Here is a 13,323-nt window from a genome sequence, read left to right on the forward strand (position 1 = left end):
AAATATGAATTCTCTGTAGCCATATTTAAAAAAAAAAATGAAGAGGGCTTTTTTAAAGAAACAAGGATACATCTCTTCTTTTGACTTGTTTCTATGGTACTAAATAAAATAGCTGTGACTTAAACTGCTGGGATTTGGAGTGTGACATTTCTGTATGGACATGTCTACTGAGTTTTCTGTGTTGAAGGATTTTTTTACAATCTAAGGAAAGGCTCAGTTCCCAGCAGTTTCTATATAAATAACTTCAATATCTAAGGCTTCCTGATTTGTGGAGCATGTGATATGCCTCCACTTTTGGCTGATGTGGCGTTTACCTTTACCAGTACTCTGATGGAAACTTGTGAGCATGAAGATTTGGGTTCAGTTTCAGAAAAGGCTACTTTCAAGAGATAGTTGTTGACATTAGCTACAATGAAAAGGCATGGGAGGGGAGGGGGGAACCTGCATTTTAAAATACCAAGTAATAACTGGAAACTCTAGGAGAGATTTGCATTTGTTGGTCTCTGACACCACCAGGGACAATAAGCGGGAAGAGACCTCATCAGGGACGACAGGATTTAAAAGGTAAAATTAAGGACCATGTTGACACTCACAAAATTTTAAATTATAACTTGAGGTGAGAAAGTTTGTTTCTGTTCGGATGTTTGCTGCTCAGGGTAGAGGAGGTGTTGGGGCATAGTTTTGTAATTAGCAATCTGTTCCTGTATGGAAGAGACTGGGGTAACTGGTGTAGCTGCATAGTGCATCTGTGTGCAAGTATGACTGTAATTGCTTAAGGCTCCCATACCCACTCTCACAACAACTTACTAACTGCAGTTAATTAGCTCTAGATTTTAGTCTTTTTCTAATTAAAAGATCTAAAATTAGATTCTCAGTGAGGTATGTAAACAAGCTGCCTTTGTTATCGAGGGGTTCCACTTTTCTGATGATACAGACCTTTACTAAATGCAGTAACAAAAGTATTTTACTTTATTTGTTTATATATATTGTTGACTTGCAGTGATGTGGTCTGGAGCCTGAACTGATTCTACAAAATGAATTATATTTTGGTACACACTTACTTTTTGCTACCAGGAACCTGATGAGAATAATAAAAATCTGGATCTGTGATACTCTGTTTCTCAGAGATCTTTTTTTTTCCAAAATATGTGCTACTGTTGAGTGAGTTTTGATTTAAAATTATTGCTAAAATTGTTTGTTTGTCTGAAAACTCATTTGCTGAAAATAATTTTCTTACTTAAAAATGATAAGAATTGATGTGCGTTTGCTAAGTGTCTGATTAAAGATCACAAAGAAACTCATATTTTGCATCAGAAATAAGCAGATGGTGGACAGATGGTTTAAATTAATATTAATTAAAAATCTTAACTTAAATTGTTTACCCTGTAAACGCAAAGTTAGGAAGCCAGCTTTCATCTTTAGGGTTAATAACACTCCAAATCTATTTATTAAAAATTGCTCCAATGGGCATTCTTTCCAAGCTTTGATCGCAAAGATGGTAGCCTCAATAAAGAGCATGACAATAGGTGAAATCTGGAAAGAGAGAGCAATTCTAGGACTTTCAACAAAGATCCTGCAGAAGTCGGGACTAAAAATTCCTGTCAGCCTCTGTGATCTGGGAAGGAAAAAATTAACAGAAAAAGGAACTGGGAATTCAGGATCTCTTTTCCATGCTGATTTCTCAATATATTTATTCTTTAAAAATTATATCTATGATTGATTATGTTACAATAAAGCAAACTCTACGAGTACCTTACAAACCTTCACACACTGTTGATCAAAAAGGGGGTCAAAGTCTGTCTCAATTTATCCCTTGCATTTCCTTACTGGTTCACTGGGATTGCAGTGGATGTAATCAGGGGGGAAATTATGGCAGCTGGTAATTGCAGAGGAAGTCCAGAGCGCACCCAGATTTACCATAGAACCCTGTGTGTATACACAAGTCAGGATACAAAATGACTATGATAATTCAAATATCACTATATGGTAACCATGGATACTTGTTGACATTTTTAGTGGTAGTGACTACTTTATCTCAGGACATCTGTCACAGAGCCAAATTTGGTCCTCAGTTAAACATGTAGTGTTCCCATTAAAATCAAAGGAGATTCGTCCCTTTAGTAAGACAGAATTAGACTGTAAGTGCTGGAAGCTCTGCTATTTTCCCGAGTTTATAGCTAGGATATTTCACACATGATGTGTACATTTTAATGGGTAGCCTTTTTCCCTAATGCACCTCTCTGTTCAAGTTAAGAATCAGAAACTCTAAATTAAGACTTAACATGGGAATCATCTATAAAGAGTTAAGATTTAATTGAGCTTTGGGAGCGTTAGCATTTTGATTCATGATAGTTCACCAGAATGCCCTTCTTTGGTAGTTGACTTAAAGCTTAGGGAGAAATTGCAGGATTTTTCTGACATGGGCAACTTGAAAAAAGCATCAGACTTGATGCCGTCCTGTTCCCGTGTACAAGCAGCTGAAGGTACGGCTGTGTCACCACATTAAGTACCTCAGGAAGGGTAGGAAGTTGTGGGTGCACTCTGGCCCAATGCATGATAGCGCTGGGACAGTGTGTACCCCAAGATGGCACCCATCTTAAAAATGGTACCACTCCATTGTAACCTGTGGCTTCAAAATCAAGTCTTTTTACAGATGCTAAGCACATTCTTAATAAAAAGCAAAACTTCAGGCAAAGAACAGATGTGAGAGGGGCTTTAAATGTTGGAGGTTTCCAGTGTGCAGTTAAATCCGTAAGCAGCAGATTTTGAGTGTCTGTGTCATCTGCTTGAAGAAAAGCTGCCTAGGTGGCATGTTTTCCAGCCCCTGCCGTTCACTTTCCTCTGTGCAGGTGAAATGTGTGTGTTTCTCCCTTCCTGCTGGTAAAAACTACAACTTTCAAAATGCTGCTATGAGTCCACATTGTATTTCCATGAATTATACCAGAGTAGTAAATTATTTATTTCAGAGTGGCACAACTGGAGAGATCACACCCTACTGTTAGCAAAACCAGTAGATCAGTCTACATGGAAATGGCTTCACATTGATTATAGAAGAGCCATAGAAGTGTACATAGGTGGAATCTGCATCCTGACAAAGAGAATCTAAATAAAACTTGAAATAAAACTTGTTACGTCTTCCTTTTTTCTTTTCTTTTTTTTCTGCTTTGAAGATTTCTTCACAGATCTTTGCTTTGGGGATTTTCTTTGTGCTTTTTTCCCAGACATTGCCTTATTTTCAGTTACTACTTCCGAAAGTGTCACCAGATTATAAAAGTGCACATCTCTATTTTTTTCTTTTCTTCTATTCAGGTAGATATATTACCTTTATCATGGACCCATTTCAATATGTCTATGTCATTCGAAATAGCAAGCAACTTGAATTTCATGAATTTGCTGATAAAATGGCTTCCAAAACTTTTGACTACCCAGCCTTGTCAAAAGGAAAGTTCCCCGATCTCAAGGAAAACCTGCACAGAATCTACCAGTATTTACAAGGCAAGCCTTTGGATATCATTTCTGACCACATGATGAAAAATCTCCAGGATATATTTGAATGGAAATGCTCGCAAGCAACAGATTGGGAAACAGAAAAAATGTACAAATTCTGCTGCTCTGTAATGTTTGAAGCCAGTTTTGTAACACTATATGGAAGAGTTCCTGCTGCAGATGGCCACAAAGTTATTAGTGAAATCAGAGACAAATTTATCAAGTTTGATGCCAGCTTTCCCTATTTAGCTGCAAACATACCAATTGAGTTGCTAGGAGCTACCAAGAAGGTTCGGAAGGAGCTTATACATCATTTTTTACTTCAGAACATGACAAAATGGCTGGGAGGGTCAAAAGTGGTCCAAGCCAGACAAGATATATTTGAGAAATATGAGCTGCTTGGAGATTATGACAAAGCAGGTAGGAAACTTATGAATGATTGCTTGTCTAAAATAAAATAATTTACTATAGACCTTTGAAATAAAAAGGCAAAATGGCGACCTTGAAATTTTTTTATGTTCTTTCTAATTGGCTAATGATAAAATGTTTTACTCTGAAACAACCCTCTATGATAATTGATTTTTTTTTTTGTGCTGAGGTGGTAAAACAAGATACTTAATGGTGATAATGAGAAAGATTATAACTGAGCTGCATTTCCTCCCCTTATTCCCCCCCCCCCCCCGACATTACATTTCAAACTATTCTCATTAAGCAGAAAATTAGACTTCAGAAGCCTATTGGTCCTCATTAGCATTCACTGATCCTTGGCTAGGTCTGTGTCCTAACATCTTTTAATTAGCACACTGCAAATCTAATCAGTGTAATAAACGCTATTAATCTTCCTTTTCACTTATTTTCTCCCAGCACATCATTTTGCCTTCCTGTGGGCCTCTGTGGGAAACACGATTCCAGCTACATTCTGGGCCATGTATTATCTTCTGCGGCACCCAGAAGCTCTTGCAGCGGTGCGTGACGAGATTGACCATTTGCTGCAGTCAACAGGTCAAAAGAGAGGGCCCACATATAACATCCACCTCACCAGAGAACAATTGGACAACCTGGTCTACCTAGGTAATTTATTTTTATCTGTTAGGAAGAAAAGAGGGGCTCTCCCGGCAAACTCAGTTTATCACTCATTTCTGTTTACTGAGAAGGTGGAGGACACAGCTGCCTAATTGACATAATAACACCCATTTACATCAATTATAAATTATGTAGTTTATAGCTGTAGATACTCTCATTGCATGTAAACATTAAAGCCTAGGTAATTAACTATGCAAGGTATGCAAAAGGCTAAATTGAAGCTTTGCAATTATTTGAAAAAAAGTTGATGCCTATTAAGTTGTTTGATTCTGAGCATCTGCCGAAGTGTTAATGCATTTCAAATACTTCTGTATGGTACTGCCAAGAAAGACCCTTTTCTGAAATTAAAGTGGGATAATGTATTTAAACTGCAAATGTAATTTTTTCACAAACAGTTTCTTTCTTTCTCTCCCTGTAACAAAACAAAAAGACTTCTAAAGTGTGCTTCAGTTGAGCAGTGCCTCCAAACGAAATACAAGAAGGTAAAGCTTTGCAAAGTAGAAGTGGTGTTTTCAGTAATGAAAAAAGTACCTTGATGCCAAATAGGGAGCTTTAAGGGAAATACAGATCTTCTAATTCTGGATCAGGGGTTCAGAGGGAGACCCTTGCCAGTGGCCACTGGAATTAGTTTGATCCAGGAGCTGGAAAGGCCTTCAGAGCATCAGCTGATGGTTTCACTTCATTTGCTAGTGCACAGGCACTGGCAAGATAAATGCTAAAATTAGCCCAAGGGAGGAAAGAGGATGTAGCAGGTATGAACCTGACCTTTAAGCATCTGAAATTCTTCATAGGTAGTGTTAGTAGGGTATACAACAGCTGAATAAAAGCTTAAAGGTTCAATATTCCTCTGTTTTTAAATATTAGAAACAGTCTTCTGTTAAAACTGAGCTCACGTCTATATGTTTTGGTAATTCATGTCCATATGTCTTGGTAGCTCATGGCCTGAATTGATGTTCCACTCTTAAATGAAGCTGTGTCAAGGGAGAAGTGTAGTCTCTGTGCCTGGTTTGGATCTAAGTACTAGCTGCCATTCTCCAGAACCAATCAGTGTGGCATGTCTCGAGAATCTGTGTTCAAACTTGATTTGCTTCTCATAGTACAAATATAAAATTGAGTTTGATCCAGCTACTTTTTGTTAGAGCATTAATGTTAATCTTATATAGTGTGAGTCTAGTAAATTGGTTTCATCTGGAGTCGTGGCTGTTTTGGTGCAGATTTATCTCTAACTGATGGAGAATGCTTTTGAAGTAAGGGAGGTATTAGATGACAGGGACACTTCTGAAGAATAACATGACATTCTAAGCATTTAAAGCACTTTTAAGGAACACAAGTAAAACTGCTTCACATCAGAGGTGGCATCCACCAAAAAATAAAAGTTACGGAGCGTCAGGAAGATCAAGAGAGAATTTATTTTGTATTTGGAGACTGAGATGGGAACAGCAAGGGAAAAGGAAAAGAAAAAAAAAAAAAAAAAAAAAGGCACCCCAAAAGTATAAGAATAAAGAAAATAAAAGCATGCGCTTCACTAAAACCATCTGGTGCAAAATGGCACGAACAGTTTAAAACATTAACTGTGTCATTCCTCTGCTGCTCCTTGAAATCTTGAAATACGTTGGTTACATTTGATTTATGTGTTGAGAGGAAAGTGCCACATCCTACTTTGTAGTATTCTTGTAATGCTTTTGTTAAATTTTATAATCATGTTAACCGTAATGTGATATGAACAGAAGCTAGATTTCAATTCTTCTGGCACTTAAGTCATAAAGGGCTGGATACTGTCCCATAAAATAATAATATAGAAAAAAAATCTGTACCATAAGAGAATTGAAGTCATGCTTCAGTGGAAAGGGGAAAAGGATGTTTTCTTAATAAATGTGTAGGAGGGACAAAAATCCCAATTTGCATTGCTTGCACATCAAAAATCCCCATGTCACAGGAAGACGGTGGACCAGCACTGCCTTTGTCCTTGCAGCTCACTGATCCCAACCTCCAAGACTGAGCTTTTCCTCTTCCCACTCCCCTTGTGTCAACCTAGAGTGTAGGAAACGGGTATTTGTGTCCCTGCTCTTGACTAAGGCAGACCAGGTGGGATTCTTGTATGTTCGTCACCTTGTCATCTCATTCTCCTGTTTTAAGCACTCTGATTCTCCGTCCTCATTTTGGCCTACTATAACAAGAGACTTTTTTTGGATTCCTCATGCTACAGAGAACAAGCAAGAATTGCTAAAAAACCTTTCCCAGGAAGCAATGTTGTTGTTTTGGTCAGATTCTTTGGGTTTAGGGAACAACATGGCCTGATTTGCTTCTAAATTCAAAGCCCAGGTATGTGATCTTTTTATTAAAAAAAAGAAAAAAAGCTTTTGCCCCCCAGTAAAACTAGCAAATATTGTCCCCGATTATTTTTTTCTGATGGCATTTCTGGGGCAACACACTGTTTTATCTATGTAAGACTTTTCCCCGAAACCCAAACGCGCATATTTGTGTGTGCAGAGTAACATACATTAGTAGTCGTTATGGCTTTACAACAGAGCTCTAATATGGTAAACGACACACGAGAATGGTCTGTCAGTTTTTATGGTTATAGTAGAAATGCAAAGGGTAAAGCAGAGATATACTTAGTGCATGTTTAATGCTAGGCATGTTCAGTCAGTTCGTTTGTTTAATATTAGTCCATTCATTTATATGGTGAAGTATTCTTGCCCCGGGTCATTGCTGAATCCCAGATATTTCCTGCGAAAAGAGCACAGCTTGAAAAATTGTTTTGTACACGAGAAAGGGTAGGAACCCAAAAACAGCTAATGCAGAGTGTGCAGTCGTAACACAAATGCTAAACATTAAAATCGTTGGTTGGATTGAGGGAAATGAATATATTTTCCTGGAACGGGCTGGGCAGTACCATTTAGTTCTTAGTAAGATGCAAATGTACTTGTTTCAGATTATCGTTTGTGTTGGCACACCGTGATGCCTGTGGGTAAATGACCCCCCCCCAAATATTTGCATACTCGATAGCTATTTTCCTACAATACACTCTAATAATTATAGTACCCTATTACCTGCTATGTGTTAGTGTAAAATTAACAATCCATTATGCACAATAAGTTTTATAAAACATTTACAGATAGAGATCATGTTTAATTAAAATTAACTTGCCTACGAAAGCCAAATGCACTTATGATTCACAATGACCTTTTATTACCTGCAGTCCCTTGTTTTGGCTGGATGATTGACAGCTTGCTGTTTGGCTACCATGTTGTATTTCAGCTGACAAGACTTTTCATTTTAACTCAATTTGCCTGCCTATCACAAGCTGGTGGCAGGCCAGGCTCAAGTCACCCAGCTTTGCCTCAGCAGCTTGCTCTATTTCTCATTAGTACGCATTTATTCAGTGGAAATTGGAAGACAAATGCTTGAAGGCATGTGAACTAAGTATAGCAAATTAGGGTTTAAAGACTGAATATTTATAAGTATATTGAAACAGTTTTTTAAAAAAATCTAGAATGAATTGGAAGCTGAGTGCTAGCTTTAGTATAAGAGAAACGAAGAGAGAAGTGGGAGGATTCTAAGAATAACAATACTATGAGAGAGATATATCTCCCTCTCCCCCCCACCCCCCACCCCCCAGAAAATATGTAAAATCTCTCTGACAACACCTTATCAAACAACAGCCTGGCTTCTTTATGTAGCGCTCGCACAGTGAAGTTTAGCATCTCATGTGTGTAAGAAGGGGGGAAAAAAATGAGGGTCATGTTCATTTGCTGCTTGGTTATCCCTTGGTATGCTTTAAATTGCCTTGTTTGTTCGGCACAAGCACAGAAACAGATGTTGCTCTACCGTGCTGGATAATTTACTGTACCTCACGGTGCAGAATGGAAGGCCTCCCAAGCTACCCAGCTGGTCTGTCAGCAGCGATGGCTGGTGTCTGCTGAACTATGACAACTGCAAGTAAAGGCTGCAGTTTTATTGTGCAGTTGTCATTCCTCTCAATGTATAACTCCAGCATTTGTGGAAAGCTGACTGTCTATTTTTTTAATGTGAGCCTGCAAAGCCATATAAGCTCCATTCTCCTTTGTTGATCATAATGTGACTCATTACTTTTGTCATCTAATGATTATCGGCATGATCGCTCAGAGCGAGAGCCAAGCTCGCCTTCCACACATAACTGGTACTGGAAGGTAAAACAGATTTGTCATTTACGATCTGACCGCTAAGCCACACTTTGTGCTCCATTATTGTGATTAACTTCTGCATAAGATATGCTGCCCAATTGTCATTTGGGATCCAGCAGCGGGCAGGGACTGCCGTGCTTTCTGGGAGGATGTCCGCCGATAGGATGTGACCGCATCACTTGAGCAGTTAAATGTAAACCTGCTGTTTCCTAGTGGCGCTTTAATAATTAGTTTTCTTTTCTTTTTTCCCCCCTCCTTGCCTCTTCCTCATTTGATTTCTGCTGTCGCTATGTGTGTTACCACCGTTTCCAAATGGTGGACCAGTGTGGAGTTACCAGCTTCATTTTCTGCAGGTTGAAGACAGTTTGGGAGTGGAGGCTGGACTCTTTCTTTGTACCATGTAAAGTTTTGTTGCCAGAGCACTGCCAGTTGAAATCTATCGTGTCAGGTGCCTTGTGGCTATCCGCAGTAGAGGCCATCTTCTGGAACCAGGGTTCTTTTCTGGCTTCGTCACCAACAAGCCGATTTGACTCTGCCTGATTATAGTAACGAAGGCAGTCCAAAAGAATATGCACAGACTCACTGTACGTCACATTGAATCACGGCGCTGGCCACACAAAGCTGACCGCAGCCTCATTTCTTTAGACAAATGCATGCTTAAGGAAAAACCTCCTGCAAGAAAGCATCCAGGGCCACTTTATTTGCTATGCATGCCACACCAGATTTAATTTTCACTGAAAGAACGTTTGTTATTATTTTTCTTCAGAGGCATCTACACTGGGTGGCTACTGTCTCTAATAAACCTAACCTTTTGGGTGCAGCAGTTACAGTGCCATGGTGAACACTTAGAGAAGGCTTATTTGATATCACAGAACATAAATGCAGACACAAATGGATTATTATGTGCAAATAAAACCCTATTTTAGGCTATTTTTCACACTGATGATTAGAAGGAATCAAGTCACATATAACAGCGCCCATACACACTGGTGGAAAAATAGTCAGTTTTGATTACAAAGCAAGAGATGCAGCCCTAGACAGGAGCTACATGCTGATATACATGCTATCAGAATGATTTATGCAAATTATGCATATTATTCCCAAAGGAATTCCTCCTCAAACTGCCAGGATAAATTGCCGGAAATTAGCCATAAAATCTGTCGTGCTAGGAGCAAAAGGTGAAGGCCACTGGGAAAGCAAGGACATTCAGCTTCTGGAGCCTTCCAGTATGTGATGGTGGAGACAGAAATCTTGCTTTCCCTAAGCCTGAACTATGTTTCGTTTTCTCTTGTCCAATTAAAAGTGTCTTTCTCTCTTAAAATTACCAGGCAAGTAATGAATTGCCTTCATTCACTCTGACCATATCAGACACTATCATTTGACAGCACAGCACACTGAAAAGAAATAAATAAATTTTAAAATCCTCAGAGTGACTACAGAATTAAAAAGCAAAATTATTTTTCTAACGTATAGTTCTGCCATTACATCCAGTAGCTTTCAAAAGGCAAGCTAAACAGCTCCATGGATGCTTCCACTGGTATTTGCTTGCAACCTCCAAAATATATGTAAATGCATAAAGCATTCGTGTCTTTTGATGGTGTTGTTTTCAACGTGATGCCTGAATAATGACTTTCCACCCAAAACTCGGTGCTGCTTACAGCCGACAGGATTTCTCAGCACCATCAGTGAGAATCACATCGGGAGGTTCAGCACCGCAGCTCTCCCCCTGCCCTGCGGGGTTGTTTATTGCCTCCTCCTGGTCTCTGCTTTATGTTTGGTTTGGTTTCTGGATTTTTTCCTGTTTTTTTCCTTAAGCCTGCCCTACTAAACCTGTCGAGATTCAGCAGCTGTAGCCATGTATAACTTCCAGTCATCTCCCATATTTCTGATGCTTCCCCCCCTCCACTTTTGTTTAATCGCAGAGAGCGCCTTAAACGAGAGTTTACGGATGTGTTCATCCTCCATGAACATTCGCATCAGCCAGGAGGATTTTATTCTCAAGCTTGAAGGGAATCAAGAAGTCGGTTTGAGGAAAGGAGACTGGATAGCCCTTTACCCACAGATTTTGCACATGGACCCTGAGGTTTATGAAGATCCTAAGGTAAACATCTAGCTGGTGCTACTCTTCCTACTCCAGGCACATTACAGCAGCCAAGCCTTTTGTGATCTGTGGGTTGGTTTTTTTTACTGCTGTTCCTTCTTGTGGAACAAATCTTCCCACTTTCAGATGTATTTTCTAGGGCCCTATAGGTCAAAGGATTCATGGCCTGAAGAGAGAAATATGGTGATGAGACTGACTGCAACTGCTTTCAAAGGAATTGACAATTGCACATTGACTACCATAAACTTTAGGCTAAATGTGGGTTTTGTTTGGCAGTGGATCATTTGATACCCAAGGAGGGCTGAATAATAGAAGGTGGCTTAAATAGCAAATAATGTGGGCCATTTAGCTAAGTGCCCCCAAAGCATCATTGACTCTCTGAAGCCCTATAATAGCAGTGTCTTACTTGAGCCTTATGTTTTTTCACCTCCCTTTGTAGGGATTCACCCCTTCTTGATCAATTAGTAGAGTGTTGCGAACTTGAGACTGTAAAGCTGTTGCTCTGCAGCGAAGCTCAGAGAGTAATTGTGTCATCTCCTTGTATTTTTCTCTGACGCTTGAGTTAATGAATATCAAAGACTGGAAATTAATCCACCCTGCCCCAGCCTTAATACAGCTTCAGAAGTTCACCACCTGCATGCAAATTGAATAGTCCTCATCTCAGCGAGGTTACTCCCCCGGGTTGCTGTCCCCAGCCCAGGGTTCCATGGAGGAAGAGCAAGGGTGCACTCTGAGGCTGTGAAATGCCTCCTCTGCCTGAGAGGCAAGAGATCACACATGATGCGTTCCTCATCCCCATTTTCCGAAGCAAATGGCTGTCTCCTTGCCATGCTGATTTCCATCCTTGGTATTGGAGCCAAAGAAGAATGGAACTGGATTTTTTTACATGTTTACAGAAAACCCATGTTAGAGGCATTGCTCCCTGAGGCTCTCTCCCTTTCAAGAATTTAAGGATATGAGGTTGCAGAGGAAAGATGAGATTCAAGTGCCTTGTTGGTGCGGGACAGCTCTCGCTGAGCAGGAACTTCACCAGCCTCTGTGAGAGGAGGTGTGGAGCGTGTCAGAGTTAGCAGGAGTAAGGTATAGTCACCAGGATGAACACTGGAGCCATGAAAATGGAAATGACATTCAGGAGGGCTCTGCTGGATGTCCCCACACAAAAATGAAGACAAAGCCCGCTGAGAAAATCAGGGTTTTAAAAAATAATCCCTATATTGGCAAATAGCTGATTAATATTTCTATCCTTAAAAAGCAACAACTAGCAAATAAGCTTTTTCTCATTTTATTCTTAACACTTTATTTTGGAGAACATTATTGATTTGTCAAAAGTCCATCTGTTTGTTTAGGTCCTAGACCAAAAGCATCAGTGTGAAAACTGATCCCCTCCCTTATCCAATAATTGCCGGAATATATTACCATATTTCCATTGCTTGAATATATCTGCTTAGTATCAGCTCTGCTCAGCTTTCACAGTACAGCTTTAGTTCATATATTTTATCTTTTTGATAGTGAATGAGCAATCCACACATTGCAGTACATTGATTTCAGCACATGGGCCCTCTCGAAAAGTGGGGAAATCACTGTTCTGTTTAGTTCTTAAAATATGCAGTGTGCTTTCAACAATAACTACTGAGGATCAGATAGAGATGGAGAATGAATTTTTTGAAAGGTGCAGTCTTGAGCTTGTCATGTATTTAGGGAAAACTTTCCTGGGAAAACAGGCAGCTTGACGAGATAATTTTGTAGCAATGCTTTTCTCCTGGATACATAAATTTAAGTTCAAGCTATCTTCTGCTTTGGCACCATATTGTGTAAGTGTGAGCATATATTGTTGACCTCTTTCTCCACTCATCAAAGCCTAAATAAATGAGTCCGTTTTCTGTAAAGTGAGTAAGTGAACCCCTAAATCCTAACTCATGCTAGTTGTAGAGGTCAGTAAATGAACTCTGCAAATCCCATAGTGAGAAATATCAGGAAACCCTGCAGGAAACCCTACATGGTGGCTTCCCAAACAAAGCTAAGTGTGAGATGTGACAGAGAGAGACTCATATCAATCACAGGAGATTGCTCCATTTTCATAATACTCTTATCAGGCCATCCACACAGAACTTGATTGCCTGTTCTTGCTCAGTGTCTTCACCTTTTCCTTGCCATCAGCCACCCTGTCTTTTCCAAGGAGACCTTGTGCATCGCTGAAAGTTCCTTTATTGTCAAAATTTAGTCTTTATTTAGCCAGTGAACTATCTTTTAAGGAAACACCATCCAACTCGAGGGACTTCAGCAGCACAAGCCTGAGTTTCATGTCACTGTCGTTGGCTCCATTCCTGTCTCGCACTTGTTTACTGCTTTCCCAATTCCTTGGACACCAATTTATTTTTTGTTAAAAGCAATTACAACTCTCTGATGGCTCTTAAGATGACAAAGAAAGCATAAGGTTTGACCCAGTATGTCTATGTGTTGAATACCACAGATCTTAATTGCTCCAGA

General features: G+C 39.6%; 1 protein-coding gene across 3 annotated transcripts in view; it reads left to right on the plus strand.

Moving 5' to 3' along the window:
- The window catches only part of CYP7B1 (cytochrome P450 family 7 subfamily B member 1), a 130,174-nt gene that overhangs the window by 110,986 nt on the left and 5,865 nt on the right, over window positions 1-13,323 (plus strand). For 2 of the 3 annotated variants that reach the window (XM_074898899.1, XM_074898897.1), the window contains exons 3-5: window positions 3,310-3,906; window positions 4,351-4,557; window positions 10,658-10,836. In XM_074898899.1, the coding sequence (XP_074755000.1) occupies window positions 3,310-3,906; window positions 4,351-4,557; window positions 10,658-10,836 (983 nt within the window). Of the gene's footprint in view, window positions 1-500; window positions 565-3,309; window positions 3,907-4,350; window positions 4,558-10,657; window positions 10,837-13,323 lie in introns of those variants that run through there. The other variant, XM_074898898.1, reaches the window with a different exon arrangement.

The sequence above is a fragment of the Athene noctua genome, chromosome 2 (genome assembly GCF_965140245.1).
Source record: "Athene noctua chromosome 2, bAthNoc1.hap1.1, whole genome shotgun sequence".
Taxonomy (NCBI): domain Eukaryota; kingdom Metazoa; phylum Chordata; class Aves; order Strigiformes; family Strigidae; genus Athene; species Athene noctua.